Source organism: Puntigrus tetrazona, chromosome 11 (genome assembly GCF_018831695.1).
Source record: "Puntigrus tetrazona isolate hp1 chromosome 11, ASM1883169v1, whole genome shotgun sequence".
NCBI lineage: Eukaryota > Metazoa > Chordata > Actinopteri > Cypriniformes > Cyprinidae > Puntigrus > Puntigrus tetrazona.
Window position 1 is genome coordinate 22,837,377 of NC_056709.1, and position 23,222 is coordinate 22,860,598.

At 38.9% G+C, this 23,222-nt stretch overlaps 2 protein-coding genes across 4 annotated transcripts; one reads left to right on the plus strand and one right to left on the minus strand.

The window, feature by feature from the left end:
• Positions 1-8,517: 8,517 nt before the first annotated feature.
• Positions 8,518-17,826, plus strand: rnf207a (ring finger protein 207a). 3 transcript variants are annotated; one of them, XM_043252614.1, is made up of 10 exons: positions 8,518-8,648; positions 9,206-9,268; positions 9,834-9,959; positions 13,957-14,097; positions 15,442-15,582; positions 16,040-16,225; positions 16,303-16,354; positions 16,460-16,577; positions 17,310-17,390; positions 17,465-17,826. In XM_043252614.1, the coding sequence occupies exons 4-10, from the start codon at positions 14,044-14,046 to the stop codon at positions 17,619-17,621; spliced, it is 789 nt and encodes a 262-aa protein (XP_043108549.1). In that variant the 5' UTR covers positions 8,518-8,648; positions 9,206-9,268; positions 9,834-9,959; positions 13,957-14,043; the 3' UTR covers positions 17,622-17,826. The 3 variants fall into 3 exon arrangements, with proteins under 3 accessions (XP_043108549.1, XP_043108550.1, XP_043108551.1); XM_043252615.1 differs by lacking the exon at positions 9,834-9,959; XM_043252616.1 differs by lacking the exons at positions 8,518-8,648; positions 9,206-9,268; positions 9,834-9,959; positions 13,957-14,097 and adding an exon at positions 14,132-14,420.
• A 1,986-nt stretch (positions 17,827-19,812) lies between these two features.
• nr0b1 (nuclear receptor subfamily 0, group B, member 1) lies at positions 19,813-22,265 on the minus strand. Its single transcript, XM_043252613.1, has 2 exons — positions 21,596-22,265; positions 19,813-20,818 (listed from the first exon to the last, which is right to left on the minus strand). Exons 1-2 carry the CDS (start codon positions 22,146-22,148, stop codon positions 20,577-20,579), a joined length of 795 nt encoding a protein of 264 aa, XP_043108548.1. The 5' UTR covers positions 22,149-22,265; the 3' UTR covers positions 19,813-20,576.
• Positions 22,266-23,222: the final 957 nt, after the last annotated feature.

Sequence of the window (23,222 nt, forward strand, 5' to 3'; positions counted from 1 at the left end):
TAGATATTGCCATATTGTTAAATAATAAATATATAAATATAATAAATTAAAAACATTAGAAATCTTACCGTTCAGAAACATTTGATAATGCACATGTACACACACACACACACACACACACACACACACACATATATATATATATATATATATATATATATATATATATATATATATATATATATATATATATATACAACATCCATATTTTTTTTTTCAATCTTGTTTAGTTTCATATATATATATATATATATATATATATATATATATATATATATATATATATATATATATATATATATATATATATATATATATATATAATGTATTAATGTGCATATATTGTTATTCTGTAAAAAAAAAAATTCTGGGAAATTGCATAGTGTCAGGAGGACAGATTTGCAGAATTGCATAGCATTTAGTTATCAGTATATTTATATAGAACAAGTCAAAGCACTAGCCTGTTAAAAGTAAACATTAAGCGCACTAAATGAGTGACAAGAAGAGTTCTGATAGTGGTCAGAATGAGCTGTCTTGCACCCGCACTTAGTTTTGTGCTATATATCACGCAAGCAAGCAGTGAATCAAAAAAGTTCAGCAAAGTTGTCCTAAAACAAACACATTTTGGTTTTAGGCTTCAGAATAACTTTGATAAAATGATTTAATCTACTTTAAATGTAATTAAAAATCCTTTTTTTGTTCAGATTTTTTTTTTTACTGAAAATCAAACTATTAAAAATCCTATATTATTCCAACAGGTTATGTTCTTGGAACTTTGGTTAACATTCTCACAATGTTGCGAACACATTAATAAAACTTGACAATTTGAACATCCTTTAATGGAATATATTCTCACTTGCATAAGACCTATTTTTGTTAATGCACATTAATTCTGGAATAGAAGTGTGTGAGAGAGAGAGAGATGTATATTGTCAGACTTGTTGCCCTGTGTAAGCTCATATTTGGTTTTCCCGTTCCTGTTTTCATATTGTCATTAGTGTTGCATTAAGTTCTGTTTCGAGAAATTAAACTGTTTCGAGTTCATTTAGTGTTTCTTACATTTCTATATATATATATATATATATATATATATATATATAGTGCTGTCAAATGATGAATCGCATCCAGCATAATGGATACATTTTCATAATATGTATATACTGTGTATATTATGTAAATACAAACACATGCATATAAATGTGTTATATGTATTTTTATATATTATAAAATCTAATATAAATATATAAATGTATAAACTTTAAAAAAATATTTACTGTATTTGTGTGTATTTAAATATACATAATAAATATACACATACATATATAATGTAAACAAAAACGAATAGTGTTAATAGTGATTGATCGTTTAAAAGCACCAATATATACAATGTCATTTTTATCTATACTTTTTTTTTTTCAATATATGCTGAATAATTACAATTATTTCAGGTATTTGCTATTTTTCCAGATGGCAGAAGGAATCATCTTCTTGAATGATGAGCTGTTTAGTCCAGACTACGTCAGCCTCCATCCTCTCGTCTGTCACCTGTGTCATGAGCGATACCACCTACCATGTCTTCTGGACCGCTAGCACATCTCCCTCGCCAGTTGTCTGCATGGCAGGGCCAATGGCAATCGCCTCAATTGCCCCCTCTGCGGGTAAGTAGAAAAAATAAAATAGGAACAGTGCGTATTACTCTTGACCATGCATAGTTGCTCCATGTGAAAATGTGTTTGTTAAGTTAATCAAATCTTTTTAAATGTTAAATAAGAACAAACTAGATCCTCAAGAAAAGCTTTGAGATCTCAGTACACAAGAGGAACCTTTACCTCAAGGACTTTGGGGGTGAGGAGATGGAAATCATGACAGAGGCATTCAATCAGAACCAGCCACAGCGGACTCGAGCCAGGTTCCTCTATAATGGTTACATTTGGGTCTCCACTTATTCAGTTTTGTTTCAAGCTGGATGTTGGGCTAATTCCAAAACGTATCTAGTTCCAAACCTGAATTCCTGTAATCTTTCTTCATAGAACCCACCCATCATAGTTTTGTGTACATAACCGTCAAGTCTTCTGTTTTGAAGAGCTGTCCAAGGTTTTGATGACAAACACATGTTCCTCTCATTGTTTGATTCGTTTATTGGTCTACATTTAAAAAAGATAAAAGTGGTTTCTGAAGTGACGCAATAGAAGTGCCATTATGGGTTTCCCAAATAATCTTTCTGTTAACAGTTCTTCAAGTTTTTTTTCCCACTATATGCAATGGAAATGTTCCAAGATCAATGCCAATGAGCAGGATTTGCTTAAAAAGTTTTTTAATTAACTTAAAGCACAAATGCATGCAACAAGCAGCTAGCAGATATCCTGTTAAAAGCAGCACATGGCGGTTGGCATTAGGACAGCTGCAAAACGTCCACAGATTCTGATTTTAGCCCCATAACAAGCAGTCCACATGGTGAGCTCTCCGATCACTTCGCAGCATTGTCATTTGATAAAAACAAGCGTCTTGGCAAAGGTGCACGGTGCGTTGATCCCACAGCTTATAGCAATTACACACAATCTGGTGCCGACCTATTTCAACTTGTTTAGAAGTGACTCAGAGATCTGCTATTTTTATGCATTTCTTTACAGTTTACAGGGAAAATCAGGAGGCTGGTGGTGAAACTAATTAGTGGTAGACAACATATCGACCAGGGAAATTAATCAGACAACATTTGGACATTTTGGAGTCATTTTCAATATCAAAAAACAGATCTCTTGAATCTTGCTATTCTTAAATGATATAAAAATGTTTTGGTCTGTAAGATTATTAAATGTTTTTGAAAAAAGTCTCTTATGCTCAACAAAGCTGCACCTTATTGTGCTTGTTTCATTTAAACAGTTGTTTATATACATATATATATATATATATATATATATATATATATATATATATATATATATATATATATATATATATATATATGATGTATGTGTGTGTGTTCAGTAATTTGAATATTACTGATTGTAAACTTGTATTTAACAATCTGGCATTCTGTTCCTTAGAGATCAGTTTCACATCAGCTAAGAAAAATATATTTGCTGACAGCTGAATGGTTTCTGACTATATAGCTCTTATTAACGTCAACCATATGTTGTGTACTTGTTGTTACCGTAGCTCTAACCTTACCCTGCTATATTTATCCATTGTTGCCCACTGCGAACTTGCATTTGTGTTGTCTAAGTAGCCCGGCTTTACAAGAGCAGTGTAATGGTGCCAGCGGTGTGTGGTTCAGTAAAAGCAGTGCTTCATTCAGCAGTGCAGGCCATTACCACATCCTAACACAATAGAAATGCTGCAGTGTGCTTTTCCAAAATGAGAAACTTTTTTATGGTTTAGATTCTATTATATGGTAGGCTGTTTGTTTGTATGCGAGTGTGGCGGTGTAATTTTTCTCAGTTTAGCGTGAGTGTGGGATCTGGCTTTGCCACTTGGAGGTGCTGATAATGAAGCTTTTGTACTTTGCAGCGCCACACACTCCCTCATGCAGTTCACCACTTTGATGTTATTACTGGCACAAAGGCTCGTTATAATGGAAACAAGATAAATCTGTTGATTAATGAAAAGGCAGGATGAACATATTTGTGTCAGTGTGTCATACAGTGGAGTCCAAAGTTCTGACACACGAAAACAAAAGTTAAAGAAAAGAAAGTTAAATAATTAAATAACAAAAGGTTTAACATTCTTTACTATATATATATATATATATATATATATATATATATATATATATATATATATGTGTGTGTGTGTGTGTGTGTGTGTGTGTGTGTGTGTGTGTGTGTGCTTACAGAGCCGGGTAGTACCTTATTACATGTAGTCAGAATAATTAGACTACAATTACTTATTTACTGATTACATATTATTTAGACAATAGCAATAAATTGTTCATATTGCTTTTTCCTAATTCATCTTTTTAATCATTTCAATGTTTTTTTTTAATAGCCTACTGATTAAAGTCTTCCAGTTTTGTTAACATTCACACAATGATTGCACAGATTTAGGTTATTTCCTATTTACATATAATGCAGTCATAGCCAAACTTTATCATCTGAATATCTTTCACATCTGAAGTAGCCTTTTTTTATTTTTTCAGATTTTAATGATAAATATTTTTGCATGTTCTTGGTTCTCTGCTGGTTAACTGTCACAAGACATGCCGTTATTTAATTACTAGTTTTTCATTAAACTCGTGAATCATTTACAAACTTAATGTTATTAATTACAGCGAATGAAATGTACTGTTTTCACTTTCTCTAGCCACAGGCTCACTTGCCCCAGTTAAGGTCGGTGTTCGTGACTCCACCATAAGAAAGAGATTGGGCAAAAATGGCCTGCATGGCCGAGTTCTAAAAAGAAAACCGCTGCTGAGCAGAAAGAACAACGTCTCGTCTCAGTCGTCTCAAAAAACATTTTAATGATCCTCAAGACTTTTGGGAAAATACTCTGGACTGACAAGACAAGTCAAACTTTTTGGAAGGTGTGTGTCCCATTACATCTGTCGTAACACAGCGTTTCAGAAAAAGAACATCATAGCAACAGTAAAATGTGGTGGTGGTGGTAGTGTGATGGTCTGGGGCTGCTTTCCTGCTTAAATGAAATGAATGTGATTATCTTGAATACTTAACTTCATTATACGGTAAAGTGAGATTGCATTGAGACTGCACATCAAGCACATGTCACATCTCTGGACTCTGTGTTTATGTTTCGTTTCATGCCATGTGCTCCCTGTGCCCTGCCTTCCCTCTGTGTTAATTATGTTATTGTCATCAGCTGTGTCTCGTCAATTACCCTGTGTATTTAAGTCCTGTGTTTTGAGTTCTGTTGGTCCGAGCGTCGAGGTCCTTACCTGATGTCTACCCCTGTGTTTATCCTGCCTGCCTGTTCGACCTGCCTGCCTGCCTGTCTGTATATCCTTTATTTTGCCATTTTTGGAATTAAACCCTTTTATTTTCATTTAATCTCGTTGTGTGCTCTCGTGCTTACCACACAACCGTGACAGAACGCTCGGACCTACAAAGTGTAAATAGCGGCGTATTTTCCCCCTTATTTTTTCTTGTTTTGTTTGCCATGTTTGCCCAGTTTAAAGATCCAAACTTCCTCATCCGCCTGCTGGAGCAGGGGGATTGCTCTCTCGAGGACTATACAGAACTATTCCTCGAACTGGCCAACGACTCCCGCTACCCGGACTGCTCTCTGCTCGAAATCTATTTCCGCGGACTTAACACCTCCAGCCAAGCGCAGCTGTCCGGGAGCGGTCCTCGAGAGAGCCTCGCCGCATACGTCGAGTGGGTGCTGGTGTCCTGCAAATCAACCATGATGGTTGCGCCTGAGGACAACGACACCAGCCCCACTCCAGATCCAGAGCCTAGCTCAGCCCTTCACCGCATGGTCGAGCCCCAGCCTGAGCCCACCGCTGACACGGGGCGGAGTCGTCACCACGGACCCATCGCCAGAGAGAGCGACAGAGCCGTGGAGCGTAACAGGACCCGAGCCGTTATCGTCAGACCAGGTGCGCGAGCCAGCTTCCCGCGGTGGAGACAGCCGACAGCGATGAGAGCGCGGAGGAGCTCCGCCTACTGCACATCGGCTGAGGATGAGCTGATCATCCACCTGGGGCTGCTGGATCTGCAAAGGGAGCTGGATGATGTAGACTTGGACTTGGACTTAGACTGGGCACCTCCCTGTATCCTGAGTTCCTGTTCCCGTTCAGCTACCCGTTAGCCCGCTGGTTCCGCCCAGCCGTCCCGTTAGCCCGCTGGTTCCGCCCAGCCGTCCCGTTAGCCCGCTGGTTCCGCCCAGCCGTCCCGTTAGCCCGCTGGTTCCGCCCAGCCGTCCCGTTAGCCCGCTGGTTCCGCCCAGCCGTCCCGTTAGCCCGCTGGTTCTGCCCAGCCGTCCCGTTCCAGTGCCCGCGCCACGTGCGCTCTGTCCCGTTCAGTGCCCGGCGCCACGTCGCTTCTGTCCTCGTTCAGTGCCCGCGCGCCACGTGCGCTCTGTCCCGTTCCAGTGCCCGCGCCACGTGCGCTCTGTCCCGTTCCAGTGCCCGGCGCCACGTGCGCTTGTCCCGTTCAGTGCCCGCGCCACGAGCGCCGCGCGTGCGCGCTCTGTCCCGTTCAGTGCCCGAGTGCCCGCGCCCGCGGCGCTCTGTCCTTTCCAGTGCCCGCGCCACGCGCGCTCTGTCCCGTTCAGTGCCCGCGCCACGTCGCGCTCTGTCCCGTTCAGTGCCCGCGCCCGCGTGCGCTCTGTCCTGTTCCAGTGGCGCCACGTGCGCTCTGTCCCGTTCCAGTGCCCGCGCCACGTGCGCTCTGTCCCGTTCCAGTGCCCGCGCCACGTGCGCTCCGTCCCGTTCCAGTGCCCGTGCCATGTGCGCTCCCTCCAGTGCCGCCTCAAGTTTTCCCACCCTCCCACCCATGCCACACCACGTCGATGGATCCCAGCAGCCCCTGCGCTCATCCTCAGCAAACCATCTGGAGCTCGCCACGGGTCTGCCGGTCTCCATCGCCATCGCGAGGTTGGAGGATCCCTCGCCTCACCGTCCTGCCTCCGAGACCCAGACTCCTCCTCGGCTCGTAGACCCGTCGGCTCCCCTGGGCTCCTAGCTCCCTCCTCTACACCGAGTCCACCAGCTCCACCAGGCTCCATCGTCCCTCGGCTCCGCCTTGGTCTGTCGTCGACCATCCGTCGCCTCGGGATTCCTCTCCTCCGGCTTCGCCTCGTCCCTCCATCCCACCGGCTCTGTCAGGCTCCTCCTTCCCTCCGGCTTCACCTCAGTCCTCAGTCGCTCTGGCTCCGCCGCGTCCTTCCCGTCCCCGTGTCAGTCGCCGAAGCCTGCGGCGTCGCGCCTGGACCTCCAGCGCCTCGGCGTCACCCTGGCTCTTCGGCTCTCCGTCTCCACCTCTGTCTCCTCCTCACCTGCTCCGCCCGCCGTCGGTCGGCCCCATGGAGTCGATGGCTGCTCCTCTTCCATGGCTCCTCCCTCCGTCGGCTCCACCTGGGACCACCATAGCTGGGCTCTGGATCTCCTCCTGCTCCGGACTCCTCCTGTCTCCTTCCTGGCTCCTCCCTCCATCTACTCCTCCTTGGACCCTTCTGCCTTCTGCCTGCCCCATCCTGGCGATCCGTCCTCCACCAGAACCTCCTCCCAAGACCCGGTATCCCCAAATCCTAATTTTGGTTTTGTTTGTTTTTCATTTGATGTTACCCTTTAGGTGCGAGGACGCACCTTCCGGGAGGGGGGGGTAATGTCACATCTCTGGACTCTGTGTTTATGTTTTCGTTTCATGCCATGTGCTCCCTGTGCCCTGCCTTCCCTCTGTGTTAATTATGTTATTGTCATCAGCTGTGTCTCGTCAATTACCCTGTGTATTTAAGTCCTGTGTTTTGAGTTCTGTTGGTCCGAGCGTCGAGGTCCTTACCTGATGTCTACCCCTGTGTTTATCCTGCCTGCCTGTTCGACCTGCCTGCCTGCCTGTCTGTATATCCTTTATTTTGCCATTTTTGGAATTAAACCCTTTTATTTTCATTTAATCTCGTTGTGTGCTCTCGTGCTTACCACACAACCGTGACAACATGAAAAGACTGCATCAAGCTGTTCTAGTAGGTAAGCAACAATAAAGAAGTGGGAATGGTTTCATAAACAGTGTATATGCCATTTCATCTCATACTCCTACATTACAGAATGTATGCCTATATTCCATTCTGTACATTGAAAAAAAATCGTAATAAAAAAAGAAAGGATACCTTTTATTCAGCAAGGATAATAAAATTGATGACCGTAGTGGCCGTAAAGTCTTTTATATTCATTAAAAGAAATTTAATTGTGGTTTTCACTAAAATATTAAGCAGTACAACTTATTTTAGATGCTGATAATAATATAATAAATGTTTCTTGAGCAGCAAGATCAGCATATTAGAATGATATCTGAAAGATCAAGTAATTCAACCTTGCTATCACAAAAATAAACTACATTTTAAAAAATAATACAATTTGAGTTATTTCAAACTTTCATTTTTTAATGTACATGTAACCTTGACGAGCTTAAGGAGCATTTTCGAAAGCATGGCAAAATGGTGTATCTATTGAAGAAAAAAAACATTTTAAACACGGGTGGTGGAACACTTATTAAGGTGAACTGGAGAAGTTCTAAAAGCTGCCGACGTCTGAGTCAAAGAGTACAACCCCACTGTGGAAGGGCTGACAAGTGAATACATCTTGTACTGACCTCTTTTGCCCCGCAGGCAGTGAAGGAGCTGCAAGCGTCAGCACAAGAGGCCATTGTGTTGCTGAAGGCCATGCTAGGTGAAGCGCGGACGAGCGCAGAGGAGGAGGAGGAGGAAAGTGCTATCTGTACTCCGTTCAACGGCATGCAGGTGAGGGACACTCCAGAAGGGGGCACACTGAGACCACGCACCAGAAGAATGGGCCGCTGCGGGATGAAGAATTCTTTAACGTAGACCGTTAACTACTAATGCAGTCTGCATTAAACGGACCGAGAGCATCACTGATTATTGCATGCTGAGGATTAAAATAGTCCAAAAGTAAAATCTATTATTTTCATCCAAGGAAAACCTCGCAGAGAGGAAAAGGCCCCTTTAAAAGCAGCTGAAAGGTAAATATTGTCCGAACAAATTCAGTATGTCTGTCTGTGACAGTTCACCCACACGCTTTTGGCAGAGCGCAGAGTTGCGGTGCGATGGTCTGCGTTGGAACGGCAGTCGCTTGGGTTGCGTTTCACGAGTCCTGTTATTTGTTTTTGGTGTGTTTTTTTTTCTCTGTCCCCTTCCCATCGTTGCCTGGAAGCTGGCTCGATGTCTTCCAGGAATTAAGCTATTTATGTCAGGCTGCAATCTAGGACTCCAGCGAGTACATGTTTGTGTGTTTTTTATATCGGGGTCGTGCAAGAGCAAGCAAAGGACGAAATGCTAAAAAAAGAACGATTTTGGGAAATATGCAGTGTGTGAAGAAGTTTGTGTTGTGTATACATTGGCCCGTAGGAAACTAATATGATTTTTTTTTTTCTTCTCCATTTATTACATTTCTGACAGTCAACATGAAGAGAAGGAGAAGGCATTAAACGGCTTTGCTTCTCCCAAAAAATATAAATTCTGTCATTATTTGCTCACCCTAATGTTGTTGCAATACTTTATATGTTATCTTTGTTCTCAGGCGCACCTGGTCACCTGTTCTGTTTCTCTCAGCTCAGCCAATAAGGTCTTAGATATGGTGTATGTAAGTAAGTCTATCCTTTATTTTTTTAAATTGTTAAATACCCTCCCAGTCGAGAGTTAGATTTTTAACAGGGGTGTCAATTTAGCCTTACTACTCTTAGTGCAGCAGGGAGACCGTGCCGAATAGACAACTGCACTTGTGTCCATTGCAGACATTACTATCCATCGCTGTGTTGCCATGTACGCAATTAAAAAAAAAATTTATTTGTTGCTCTGTTGCCCGGGGTTGAAGCGACCCCAATAATGTGTATTTTAAACCCCCGTGTGCAACTTTTACACCCTTAAGACGTAGTTTGGTCTAAGTTTGAGTAGAAATTGCGTAGGTTTTGTTGTGAAAGCCTGGCATCCCTTTCCTTCAAGCGGTAATGCTATAATGTATAAGACATTATTTACAATACACAGCATGGTTTTTAATTGTATTTTTAGATGAATCTCAATCAAAGTACAGTTAGGTTATTTTGACTAGGTAAATAGCTGAAAAATACAGCGGACACAATAAAAACACGATAACATAAAGCTTCCTCAGTAAGGTGAGCTCATAAGAAAACGTACTGACTGTTGTGCAGATCTCTGACGCTAAAGATGCATCGAACCTGCGTATAAACACAGACTGCCGTGCTGAGCTTGTAGCTTCTGTTGTTGGGCCAGCGGAGGCCTGGCTTTGTAAGTCCAGGAATTACCTCGAGTAACAGGTGAGCAGTTTATCTGTTACATCATTCATGGTATTATGCAAGAAATGTTATATAGCAGCACCGTTATTATACCTCTGTTTGTTTGGCCTTGTACTGACTGTGTTGCTTACTTTGCTGAAATGCTTTTGAAAAATACATTAATGTACGACGGTGTTGTCGTTTTAAATGCTGCGATATTTATAACTAGAATTCTATTGTAAAAATCTAAACTGCACATAGCAGTTAACATATTGATAACAATAAACCATTTTTTTTTTAGTTTGCTGTTTTTTTTATTTGCTATTTTATTTTTATTTAATATAAAACAATTTAATAACTTACAGAATTTGATTCAAAAGTTTGGGGTCAATAATTTTTTTTAAAAGTAAAGACGTTTATAATGTTACAAAAAAAATTCTGTTTAAACTGCATTCTGTTCTTTAGAACTTTCGCGAAAAGAAAAATCTATCAGTGATTCCACAAAAATATAAACTCTTTTGGACATTGATGAGAAGAAGTAGAAGAAATCACCAAATCAGCATGCATATACCTGCATCATTTCTGATGGATCTTGTGACGCTGAAGAAATAGTATTAAAAATGAGAAAGCGGTTATTTTGAATCACTGTAATATATTTCACAGTATCACTGTTCCTACTAAGGGTGTAACAGTACAAGTTTTGTATGGTTCTGCACCAAAAAACAAATAATATGGTTCTGCAAAAATTCCACCCCCATTCTGCCCCTCTTTCTGAAGCAATCTGCATTTCATGGGCGGGTCCTTAAAGGCTTGTCAGTATTCTGCCACTGTTATGATTGGCTAATGTCACTGCATAGAATCAGTATCAACACTCCTTTACTATGCAAGTCATTTCCATTATGAAATTTTACTTACAGCTGCAGTAAGATCCCAAACAATGTTGATTTGCCTTTGTTTATGAAACCAAACGCTCTGACACAATCTGGGGCGTCATTAAAAAATACTGTCTACTTACTTCTTGCAGAAACTTCTTATAAGGAGCCATTTTTAGTCATAGATGTATACATAGATGCCTCATTGGCAACTTTTTTTAATGGCCGTCATATAAGCTGTCTGACGTTATTTACAATAATAATCAATAAATAATTTGAAGATGCACAGTCCTGTATGGTGAATGACATCAAGTTGACTATTAAAGGATGCCAGAATCATCTCTATGCTTGAAGCAGTCATATGTAGAATGCAGTACATATGTATGGTTTTTAGCTATGAAACTTGCTAGAGGCTTTAATGGTACATATACCTTTATATGTCAAAAGATCAAAACGCGAGAAATGTGCTGTGCAATAAAGTAGAACTGAGATTAATTGAACGGTATGGTCTTTTACCAAGAACCGTCGCACCCTACACAGTCCCACAAGCAATTTGTGCATATTTTATGAGGTTTATAATTCATACACATTTTTACGACCTCATTTTTACGATTTGTCTTAAGCCCAGTGAAGGGTAGGTTTAGGAGGGTTAGGTGTAGGTCCTTTGTACAAATCCATACAAACTGACAACTCTTTTATAAGCTTTTATAAGCTTAAGAGACTACTTTCAAAAATATTTTATAAAAATAAATAAAAACAACGATCAGTCATTTCATGGATTTGATGGCTTTTCCACTTGGAAATATTTTAATACAAAAATAAGTTTAATCCAATTTTTTTTAAAATTTCCATGAAAAGAAGACGGAAATAATTTCTGAAATTATTGAAATGATTTATTATAAGAATATGTATTTTTTTATTTAATTACTATTTTTCTACCTGTTTTGGTTTTGGTCAACCCTTTTACAAACACAAAAGTCACTACAATAGTTTAATGTTTAGTAAGGTTTTCACATATAGCATTTTAGTCCTATTCACCGGGATTCTTTCGTTTTAAAATAATTAAGTTACGTTAAAGTCTGACTTTAAGTTAAAGTCAGTTTACAAGAGTTTTTTGCTAAGGGTAACAGGGCTGACATAAAACCAGGGGATGCCAATAAAATGACTTATATTTTATAGAAAAAATGTATACATATATATAAAAAAAAATGCTTAGCAATGAGACTGTATTTCAAACAATATGCACATTTTTGTTAATAAAAGGTCCTGCTGTAAAAGAAAACCCAAGAGGGACAGGACAAAAACACCCTAATCAGCATAAATGCTATTTGCATATTTATTTTTAATATTCAGTGGACTTCATGAAAAGATATTCATGAAAGAAAATCTAGTATTGTTATATATATATATATATATATATATATATATATATATATATATATATATATATATATATATATATATATATATATATATATATATATATATATATATATATAACTCAGATCTGTCATGACTCAGAGCTGAAAGCACACAGCGGGAAGGAGACACTGGCATTACTCCGGTGCTTACTCAGCCGGTTATTAAGCTCCTAAACGGAGAAACATTTATGTAACTTTCCCTGACAAGCACCAGGTGGCAACTGTCCCGTTATAGCCAGAGTCAGTCCTGTGTCTGTGAGGTGCTAACATGAGGCACAGGGACACAGGAGCCAGACTTCCTGGAAAGCTCTCATTCCGGGAGAAGGGCTCAGAGGGCTATGTCACCGACTGGAGCACTTCAGAGCCTTATTCATGATACGGCGGCATATGAGTGCCGCTTCCAGATCAGTTTGCAGTGAGAAAGATTAGTGCGCTGGTATCAGTGCAAACCTATACGAACAGAGCTTTCCTAAATTCCTATTCTCTGAATCCATCTCGCATCTCATTGAATTCTGGGTTGTGTCAAACTCTTGTTGCCATGGAGTGAACTGTATGGAGTTTTTACAAGCACTTTTCCTAGAAACCGGAGCAAAGGAATATCTGCTTAATGTCTGCATAGATTCCTGCCTATCTGCAGGACTGATGAACGCTAGCTGTGCACTTCTAGCTTTACCAGTTCTGAGTTTGTTTGGAATATCATAGAGCACACTGTTATTTAACAAATGAATACAAACTGAAAAAACTTAAACTAACTACACATTAACCACACATTTATTGCTGTTTTGATAAAAAAAAAAAAATTACAAATGCTTAATTATGACTAATTTACCATACACTTTTCTGTCGATAATCGTGATTACTTGCATATTAATATTTCATATTTTCATAATTTCACATTTGAATGAATTTCACACATGAATATGGTGTGTTTTAAAGTATCGTTTTAAAGTAGCCTAAGGTTTATTAAGAAAGCCTATAATAAGTAATTCTCTGTTAAATGCTTCCCTCCTTAATTTTAGCCAATAATTGTAGCCAATTTTTATTTTTATTTTATTCAATAGACTTTGAATGTAATGCAATCTTAACATAAACTATACGTTGTATACGCCATGAAATAAACACTGAACATAAATGAATCTTTATGGAAGTAAACGTTAATCATCCAAATGTTCAGTAAGCGATTTCTCTTTTTCTTTACTTTCCAGCTTTCATTTTAAAAGCAGCGCTGTTTCTTTAAAACACACATCTGATTGTCTCTAAACTCTTTACAGTCAGTTAGGACTTTTACGTTTGTTTTTAATTCTCTTTCTTAGCCAGCATAGCTAACCACACAACACATCCACCACGTATGAGGCCAATCAAGGTTGTAAGAGGATTAGGACTGATATTTTGCAATGGCTCCAACAAATATTTGGACGCTTGAGCCAGACCTAAAAATATCAAATAGATGCAATAAAATGATTTTAGTTCCCTATTGCGTCTTGACAGCGAGTTTATACAGCCTAGACAAAGGATGGCAGAAAAAAAATAGATGCTGTGCTAATTGCGGTAAATATTTTAAGAAATAAACATGTTAGCGCATCTATTTATGTAATGCTCTGTCATACATTTTCAGGTCTGGCCTAAGCGTCCAAATATTTGGTGGAGCCACTGCAAAATATCAGTCCTAATCCTCTTAGTCCACTGTCATGATTAAAAGTTTCCATATTGAATTTTCATTGCCGCACTATGTTCTCTGCGTTACAGCCTCGGTGCATCTACACTGAATCCTTAAGTTGATAAGAGATCAGAACGATCATCCACGGCAGCCTCCATCTCTCCACAGAGAGTCCAATGACGCAAGTCCCTGTCACAACTTTCCACATCAATCACCCGTACCGTTCTCAGGTTTGTGAAGCCCTCCAGCAAACAAACGTCCTCCCCCTTCTGTCCCTGCGCCACCAGACAGGACAGTATGGAGGTCATGCTTCTATCACTATTTTTAACAGAATTTCAGAGAAGTGTTTCGGAATCTGCTAGGTTAAACACAAAGGCTCTGGGCCATGGGAGTGCTTTGTTCCTATGCTGCTGATGTCACGCCGGTGCCAGCATCTTAAATTGGTAAAGTTTGGGGGGTGGGACACTTGTCACTAAGGCTAAGAGAACATACAGTGTCCAGACTCACTCGCGGGACTCAAGGAATGAGAGATCAAACGAGCTTAGAAACTAAGGTAACTCTCTGTTTTCTTAATGTTTGCTTCGCTGTGAGCTTAGGCTTTTTCGTTCCTGTTCCTGAACCTCAGGATTTTCCAGCTAAGTTTTGCGAATGCAGAGGCGGGAGATCTGCGTTTCTGTGCACCTTTAAATGTGGTCGTGAAGCTCTGAAAATGTGATGAGCAACAGAATCTCAGTCTGAATGTCAATGTTTTGATGGTTGTTTTTACATAACCCGTTTAACCTGTTATTGCTATGCTTTAGATGTACAGCATTATTTTTTAATAAGTGTTGGTATAGAGCTATACATTTTTTTCTTGTTTGAAATAAAGCAGAAGCAAAAGAAAATATAAATATTAGGTTAAAAAAATATAAGCTTAATAGTTAAAGAGTAGAAAGGTTGCATTAGGTAACTGAAATTAAAGTATTTAAGAGGTTCTAAAATCACTAAACATTTCAAATTTATATGTAATAATTTAATTATAAATTATTTAATGATGAACACAAAAACTAATATAATTAACATAATTACTAAATTTAATGTACAATTCAAATAAAAAAATAGAATATTCATATGAAATATATTCATTATATTCAAATTGTTAATATTTTGATATGTGTCAAATATATTTAATATATTAATATTAGTAATAGTAGTAGTAATAGTAATATTAAAGCAACACTACATGGACATTTATTCATTATAAATATAACTTTCGATTTAAACAATTAAGTAAAGATATTGCTTTTGTTTTGTTTGATGTGCTTTTAACTGTTTAATACCTGTTTATCCAAATGATTTCTAATTGAGTGTTTTTAAGTTTACTTTGATTATTGATATAAGCACGCTTGAGGATATGCACATTAGTACCTGTTTTTCTTTAAAACATCTAGCTGTCCAAATCCTCATGAGAGCAATGCATAAAGCCAATAATCCAACAGATGAAAAATAAGAACGTTAACAGGATACGTATTATAATTTCGACTTCTTTTAGAGAGTTATTTTGAATAAAGCGTCTCTCTCTAATCCTACCATAGGCTGTGTCCCCTTATCTCAGTGAAATGCCTTTTGGCCGCAGGCCCACCTTTCACCGAAACATTTGCACCAAGGTGCTGCTGGCCGAGGGCAGAGAGTCACCCTTCACTGAGCACTGCCGCAACTTCGAGAAGAGCTACAGGGTAAGAATTAGTCCTCGTTCAGATATATAGTGTAAAGACTACATAAAGTCAAAATTGTGAGCTGTGACTATTGTTTTGTACGGTCTGGATACGTTAGCGTACTGCTAAACATTGACAAAGTTATACAGTTATTGGTCTTTTAAAAAAAGCCTCAAATTTTTAATGATTCATAATGACTTTAATGATTCTGTCATACTGTAAACTTGATCTCCTTTACACTGTTATCTGTTACATTAACACACACACAAAAGCATCTCTGTTACACCGCATCAACTCTATTATTTAACCTTTTTTTTTTTAATGCTGCTGCATTTCAGTTATATAAAGAATAAAACGTGTTTTCATTCCACGTATGTGTGTCCTAAACAATGTTTGTTTGTTTTTTGGGGGGTGCTGTAAAATAACGTTGCGTATACGTGTATTATTTTATTAATTCCGTGCATTTTTTATGAGCAAGGATCTTCAGACAGAGGTCCAGAGGCTGAAGGACGAGGTTCAAGAGATGCACAGAGACCTAACGAAACATCACTCTCTCATCAACACGGACACTATGGACGAGATCCTGGAAAGGTCTCTACTCACTGACGAACAGATCGCGTCTCAGTACTCAGCTGTGCAGAAACAGAGAACCATATTTGAGGAGGTGAGGCTTAATTCCCACAAAAACATTATTCTTTCAAAACACAGCGGCAGCTTAGCACATTCTGGATGTGTTTCTAGATATGGGACGTGACCTTTCAAAGAGTAACCAAAGAGCAAGAGATCTACGAAGGTGAGGAAAAACAAGCTGTCTGCGTTGCCTCGGGGTTCATTTTACCATGCATGTTAAGCTGTTTTCTTCAACTAATTAGTCAGCTAATTTATTTGCTAATTACAGCGCAGCTCCATGACCTTCTGCAGCTGAAGCAAGAAAATTCCTACTTGACAACCATCGCGCGACAAATTGGACCCTACATTTTATCCATAGCAAAAGTAAAAGAGCGTCTGGAACCCAGGTCGTTTTTCTATTTTACCATTGAAATATTCATATATTATATTTGAATATTTTATTTCAGCATTCCGTTGGTTTAGGAATAGTTCACCCAAAAATGTACTCACCCTCAGGATATGCAAGATGTAGATGAGTTTTGAAGATCTGAAGCAATGCATAACTTACCAGTCAAACCACTGCAGTGAATGGGTGCCGTCAGAATGAGATTAAAACATTAAAGTAATCCACAAGACTCCAGTCTGTTAGTTGATGTCTTGGCAAATGGAAAGCTGCGTGTTTGTAAGAAACATATCTATCGTTAAGATGTCTTCATTGCTTCCGACCGAAATACTCCAAAAGTCCTCCATCCATAAACTTTTCTTGTCTACATCAGGAGAGAAATACGCACAGATCAAGCACAGTTTACAAGCTTTTTGGTAACAGTCCTAAATAAATATGAATAAATATATAATAATATAAATATATTTTGTTGTGAGAGGACACCAGGAGACTGAAGAAAGCATTTTTATAGATTACGGACTGCAAAAGCAGCAGCTTAAAGTTTTTGTTTCTTGCCAATTCTCAGCTTTTCTTTTAACAAGACATTAACTGAAGGACGGGAGCTATGCGGATTACTTACTGTGTGACATTTCTGCCTTTTGCATTTCTGCAAAAATGAATTTTTGGGGCGAACTGTTCCGTTGATATGGGTAGTTGATTATTTTAGTCGTTAAATGGTGTATCCGTTGACATACAGGTTTCAAAAGCCTGAGAATGACTGTGTGGACGCTGCAGTGAAAAGATGCGAGGACAGGGCATTGACTGCTCAACAAAACAGGTGACGATGCATTTAACGTTACTTTAACGCGGCACGTGTTAAAACGTTGTGAGACAAATCATTTCTCCCTTCAGCTGCAATGAGAGGAGGCGTTCAGCAGGATGTGATCGGGACCCTGGCACACATATCCTGCCGCCTGGTGAAACGCTACTAAACAGCAGTGACTTGTGCTGGCAAGGAAAGCAGATAAATGTTTCAAAGGTCTCTTGCGGCAAAGAGCTGCCACTATAGAGCTGCACGTCAGGATGATGGTGAACGCTGACCACAAATGTGGCATGTGCTTTCAAGCATGTGCTAGATGTCAACACATGAACATGGGGCTTTACAGTAACTGAAAAACAAGAAGGACATGAATGGAATATTGATAACATGAGTGTGTCAAATAGACCTTGACTATAAACCTTTTGGATTGTATGGGCCATAAATGTTTCACAGACCAGTGGATTGATATTTTTTTTTTTATTTGTTTGTTTTTTTGTCTTGTTCTTTACTGAGTCTATAAAATGTAAACTTAGAAAATTAGAATAGATTCATTGGATGAAGTACTAAAATTTCTAAAGCTGATACGTAAACACTTTTAACACTACATAAAAAATGTGTGTATATATATATATATATATATATATATATATATATATATATATATATATATATATATATATATATATATATGGGAAAAAGAAAATGATAAAAACACTTTAAATAGTTCAGTTATTTGCTTATCCCTCATACCAGCTGGATGTTCATTAAAATGTATTTAATACATTTAGAGGAACGCTGGAGACCATTAGTGTTGCAGTGTTAGAGGTTGGGTTTTTTCAGTGCACTGCAGCCATTAAGTTTCTGTGAAATGCTGGATCTGCTGATAATGACTGTCATCACCTTTCTTGTGTGTAAGAATAGAAAGAGAACTTAGCATAGCATATCATGAAATCAGTTAACATCACTTCAGACCTGTCCCAGAGAATACTGTATAAACAGATTTATTAAAAAAAGACAATGATCACGGCATATATTTAAGAAGTATTGTAAGTGAGCAGCCGTGTTTGACATCAGTGTTGATGGCGGTAAATGAGAGCCGGTGGTATTTGACGTCAAACATGTGACTGCTAGTTTTTTGTTTGTTTTATGTTTTTGCAAATTGCGATGTTTTTTTTTTTTTTATAGGACTATTTGATGAACGGAAAGTTCAAAAGAACAGCATGCACTGAGAGAAAAATATTATCAATTTAAAAGTCTCACTTTTTTTATCAGTTTTTACGTGTATTTGCTGAATAAAAGTAATAAAGGCTTAGGTCATCCCCCAAAAAATTCTGTCATTAATTACTGCTCATATCCTCCGAACTCATCGACCCTCATTTAGCTTCGGGATGCAAATTACGATATTTTGGTTTAAATCCAAGATCTTCTTTAACCCTGCATTGACAGCATTCAAACATAAAGTTATGAAGCTACCCATCAGTCCATGACAAGCTCTCTTCTCGTCCCTGGCTCAGCTACGACCTGCTAGACAGTTCTCTTCAAAACAACCATTAGTAGTGTCTGTACTTTATTTAATATGATGAGGAGTCACACCTAGATTTTTGTCCGATCATGTTTATTTTGATGTACAAGGATCTTTCAATGCACCCTAATAGATTTAACATATTTTTTCTGTACTTTTATGCCCCAAAAACGATTAGCACAGCGCTTACCAGACTAACCTTGCGGCATGAATGAAGCTACAGAGCCACAACTCCATACATAAAGTGATATGTGACACAGCGTGCTTAGCCGCACAGTTACAGAGAAATAAATGGGGTCATCGCGACCTTCAAGAGCAGGCCGCCAAAGTTAGTCAGACTCATTAAAAATACATTTGCTGACAGCATATTGGAAAGCGGGATGAATGAACCAGAAGACTCCTCGTCTCAACAGTCATATATCATCTCCTCCCATCCCGCCCTACAAGGTCTTCATAAATACACACGGTGCCTAGTTATTCGTCCTCATCATATCTGCTGTTTTCTAAGGTTGAAGGGGTTAAAGACGCTTACCTGGTTCGAATTATTTCTGGCGGTTCGATCCATGCGAACATCCACAATTCGACTCACTGAACAGATTCTCGAATCACTTAATAGCGTTCTCAAAGTGGACACTGCAGGACCTGCTTAAATATAATACTTTAATGATTCACTCCAGAAAATGTTTCTGAATCTTTTTGACGACTGTGTTAATGTCAGATAAACCGTTAAAGCAACGTACCGTCGGTTCGCGCCCGAATGAATCAGTTGTAAATTCTCGTTTCTAAATGAATCGTTTGAATAAATGGTTACGACTCACTCGTTTAGGCGGTAATTTGTCGCCACCTACTGGTGCATCGGCGAAGCGTGCAGTGGCTTGCTAAACTACTTCGAAGTAATAACAATGCCACAATCAATTATTTCCTAATTCATGTTTTTATTTTTAAAGCTGTTCCGTATTTGTGCTTAGATCCGTCATCACTTTGACACGTTTTTTGACTGTAATGCAAAAAAAACACGTAGGCTAAGCCTGTCAGTTGTGTTGTGGGAGATGTGAAGGAGTGTAACTGTTTCATTATGTCATTGCATAACAAAAAATGCACAATACTTTCTAATACTCAAATATAGTTTACACTTTATAATAACTTTCATTAACAATACCAAACCCAAATTATTGCAAATTAACATTATGAAATGCAAAACAGGTTTGTTTATATTTAAATATGTGTCATTATATATATATTTTACCATTGTTGTCGTTAAATGTAATATAATATTTAAATCAAATATTTATATTTCAGTGTATATATTTAATGCAATACACATATAAATTATAGCTCGTCAATTATTTCTTAATGAAAGTTATTACAAAGTGTCACCGAGAATCAAATAACATTCATCAGAAGGCTGAACAACATCACAGGAAAGCAAGTAAACAAACAAACAAACAAAAAAACGCACAAGTTATCAAGTTATAAAGCTCTTTCCCCAAATGGAAAAAACATTGTCATCAACTTTGGATTCAGCGATGAGTTCAACTCAGAAGGCAAAAAGAGAGCTCTTATATATCGTACAAAAATAGCATGTGTAAAAAGGAATCAGTCATTTTCAAAATCTGTCCATTCGCTGCTGACTGCCACTCTTTCCAAGTTTGATAATTCTGTCCGGGCAGTTGCATTGGAGTTTATTTTCCATAAAACATCTCCAGAAGAAGTTCCTCCATGTTGACAGCGCCAATGACCGGTTTGAAGAAGAGGCCGGCCACCACATTGGCGTTGATGGATCTCAGCATGGAGAGGGCGAGGAAGAGTTTGGCGAATCTTGCACTGTCCCCGCGGTGAATCATTTTGACATATTCATTAAGTGCCTGGTTCGCCTCGCTCTGCAGGGCCTGGATGTAATGTTGACACTGCAGCCCTGCAACATCTGAGAGCAAGAGATGGAAAGAGGCTTGTTATATCCTGTGCCAGAAAGAACTTGAGGACCCTTTTAATTACCTGTGATTCTCAAAATTATGAATCTTTGAAAACAAAGAAGGTCATGAAACCGATTCATATATTGTCATATATTCATATTTGAATTACTGATCTGTTACATATCCCAACATTAAAATTCTTATTCTTATTATTATTAGCATATTGTAGTAATGGCAATATTTATTACTAGGAGTACATTATCATTTATGCATTACATATATACTATTTAATGCGTATTAGAGAATAATTCAATGTGACATATTGAAAGCAACTTAAGCAAAACAAAGCACATTTTTTAGAATATTGATATTTCCCTAGTTATGTGTATTATATTTATTCTATTTTATTGTACAGTATTATACAATGCTTACAAATGTTATTAATTGCAACTTGATCTAAATGTAAGCCAGTTAAAAGCAACTGAACTGTAATTTAGGTTTGTGTGTATGCATGCATGCTGATCACGATTAATGGTATTAATTATTATAATGTGAATATTTAGTTCACAAGCAATTAGGTTCTTGTTATTATTATTATTAATAACTGTGACAATGTGACTTCAATTTAAAGCGGTTAAAAGAAACTATAAACTATTCTGGTTTTATTGTTGTTGTTATGAATGCTAATAAATTAAACTCAGAGTGAGCAACAGAAAAAACTGGTTATTCTTAACCCCAGCTGGAAAGCGTCCCGATTCAAGTAAGACAGTGCAGCGAGTGTGTCTAACCTGGATTGAAGAGAATCGCCCCTTTTAAGTACGCGTACTCCTTAGTGCTTATGTCCAGTCCCCAGCATTTCCTCAGAAACATTTTAATACCCTGAACGTCAGTCAAAGCCACCCCGCCGTTATAACTCTGGCTGTCCTGCTTGTCCTGTCCGCTGGTTAATATCCGCTGCAGCATGCTGGGCTCTTGCGTCTCCGAAGTCTCGAAGTCGATCCTGTCCTGCGCCATGCCGAGCACCAGCAGCGGCGCCCAGCTGCTCCGCACCAGCGTGTGCTGGTCGTCCACCGGCAGCTCCCGGAAACACGGCACGTTCTTCACGAACTTCAGGGTCTTGACCAGGACCGCGGAGGCGGCTTTGCATGTGGTCTGAGGCGAACGGAGAGACACCTTCCTCTTGGAGCCGCACGCACACGCGCGCATGGACAAGGCGAGCCTCGGGGTCCTCGGCTGGTTCCCAAGTTGCGCAGACTGACTGTCGTTCTTTAAAATGCTGTACAAGATGCTGTTTTGTCGCCTCTCGCTGCTGCAGTGGCAGCCGCTGTCAAAGTACGCCATCCTCCTGGTGCTGCGGGGACTGTTAACGTTTCGTTGCTGAAACCGTTGTGAGCTTTACGCTCGGAGATGCCCATGCACGGCTGAGGTCTGCGCGCTACCATCCACCCAAATGCAAAATAGTTTAGAGTTTTTAAAGAGCGCTGGACGCCTCCCACTGTCTCTCTCTGATGCACACATAGGGGGTGCTATAGTCCCTGTAGTGGTGTGTGCTCTTGCCTGCTGTGTGTTTGGGAATCAGTGTCCCCACAATAACCGCTGAAATCCCTAACACTGAGAGGACCAGTCGAACCTTAAATACAAGTGCATCTGTCTAATCCTAAGTAGTCTTATCATATTTGAAAAATAGACACATTTTAAAGGCCACTAAATAATCAACGTAATCCAAACTTTGATTTAAACCCTGTTGCACAAACCCTGTCTTACTGTTTTTTAAAAGGTAAACTTGAAAATATTTTTTTTTAGAAAAATCATGTTGAAATGTATCAACCATGATGCATCAAAGCATCTTTAGAGAAACGTATATATATATATATATATATATATATATATATATATATATATATATATATATATATATATATATATATATATATATATATATATATTAATAATATACAATTTGTAAAATAAATAACAAAATAAATAAAGCTGTGCACTTTAATCTGGTGTTATGAAGCATTGGGAGAAAATCAGGTTCTCTTTGAAAAAGATAGAAGCCCACCTTTCATAAATTACTTAATTGGTAATAATACTGCCAGTCCGTTAAGTTAAATTACTAAGCCAAGAAGAGAAATAAATAAATAAGTTGAGGCATCTGTTAACAACAACAACAAAAAAGTCTGGATTACGCAAAATCTAATGTGACCACGACTGGCCCGTGTCCAGACTGTACTACCAAAGATTTGTATAGACTGCCAATGTTTTGCCTAAAGCTATTTATCTATTCATTTCTGAGTACTATGACAGGTGACAGCAGGTGCTACCTCCTTGATTGGCATCTGCCCCAGTCGAGCCTTGTCTGATTTGACAGTTTTACAGTAACATGATGTGTGTGTGCGTGTGTGTGTGTGTGCA

What these genes read in the sequence shown, in the direction of transcription:
- rnf207a (XM_043252614.1), top strand. Translation starts at nt 14,044, where the DNA reads ATGACGCAAGTCCCTGTCACAACTTTCCACATCAATCACCCGTACCGT. An exon ending in AGAGCAAGAGATCTACGAAG is followed by an intron (nt 16,355 to 16,459) that starts GTGAGGAAAAAC and finishes TGCTAATTACAG; the next exon opens with CGCAGCTCCATGACCTTCTG. An exon ending in AAAGAGCGTCTGGAACCCAG is followed by an intron (nt 16,578 to 17,309) that starts GTCGTTTTTCTA and finishes GTTGACATACAG; the next exon opens with GTTTCAAAAGCCTGAGAATG.
- nr0b1 (XM_043252613.1), bottom strand. Translation starts at nt 22,148, where the DNA reads ATGGCGTACTTTGACAGCGGCTGCCACTGCAGCAGCGAGAGGCGACAA. An exon ending in GGCGATTCTCTTCAATCCAG is followed by an intron (nt 20,819 to 21,595) that starts GTTAGACACACT and finishes TCTTGCTCTCAG; the next exon opens with ATGTTGCAGGGCTGCAGTGT.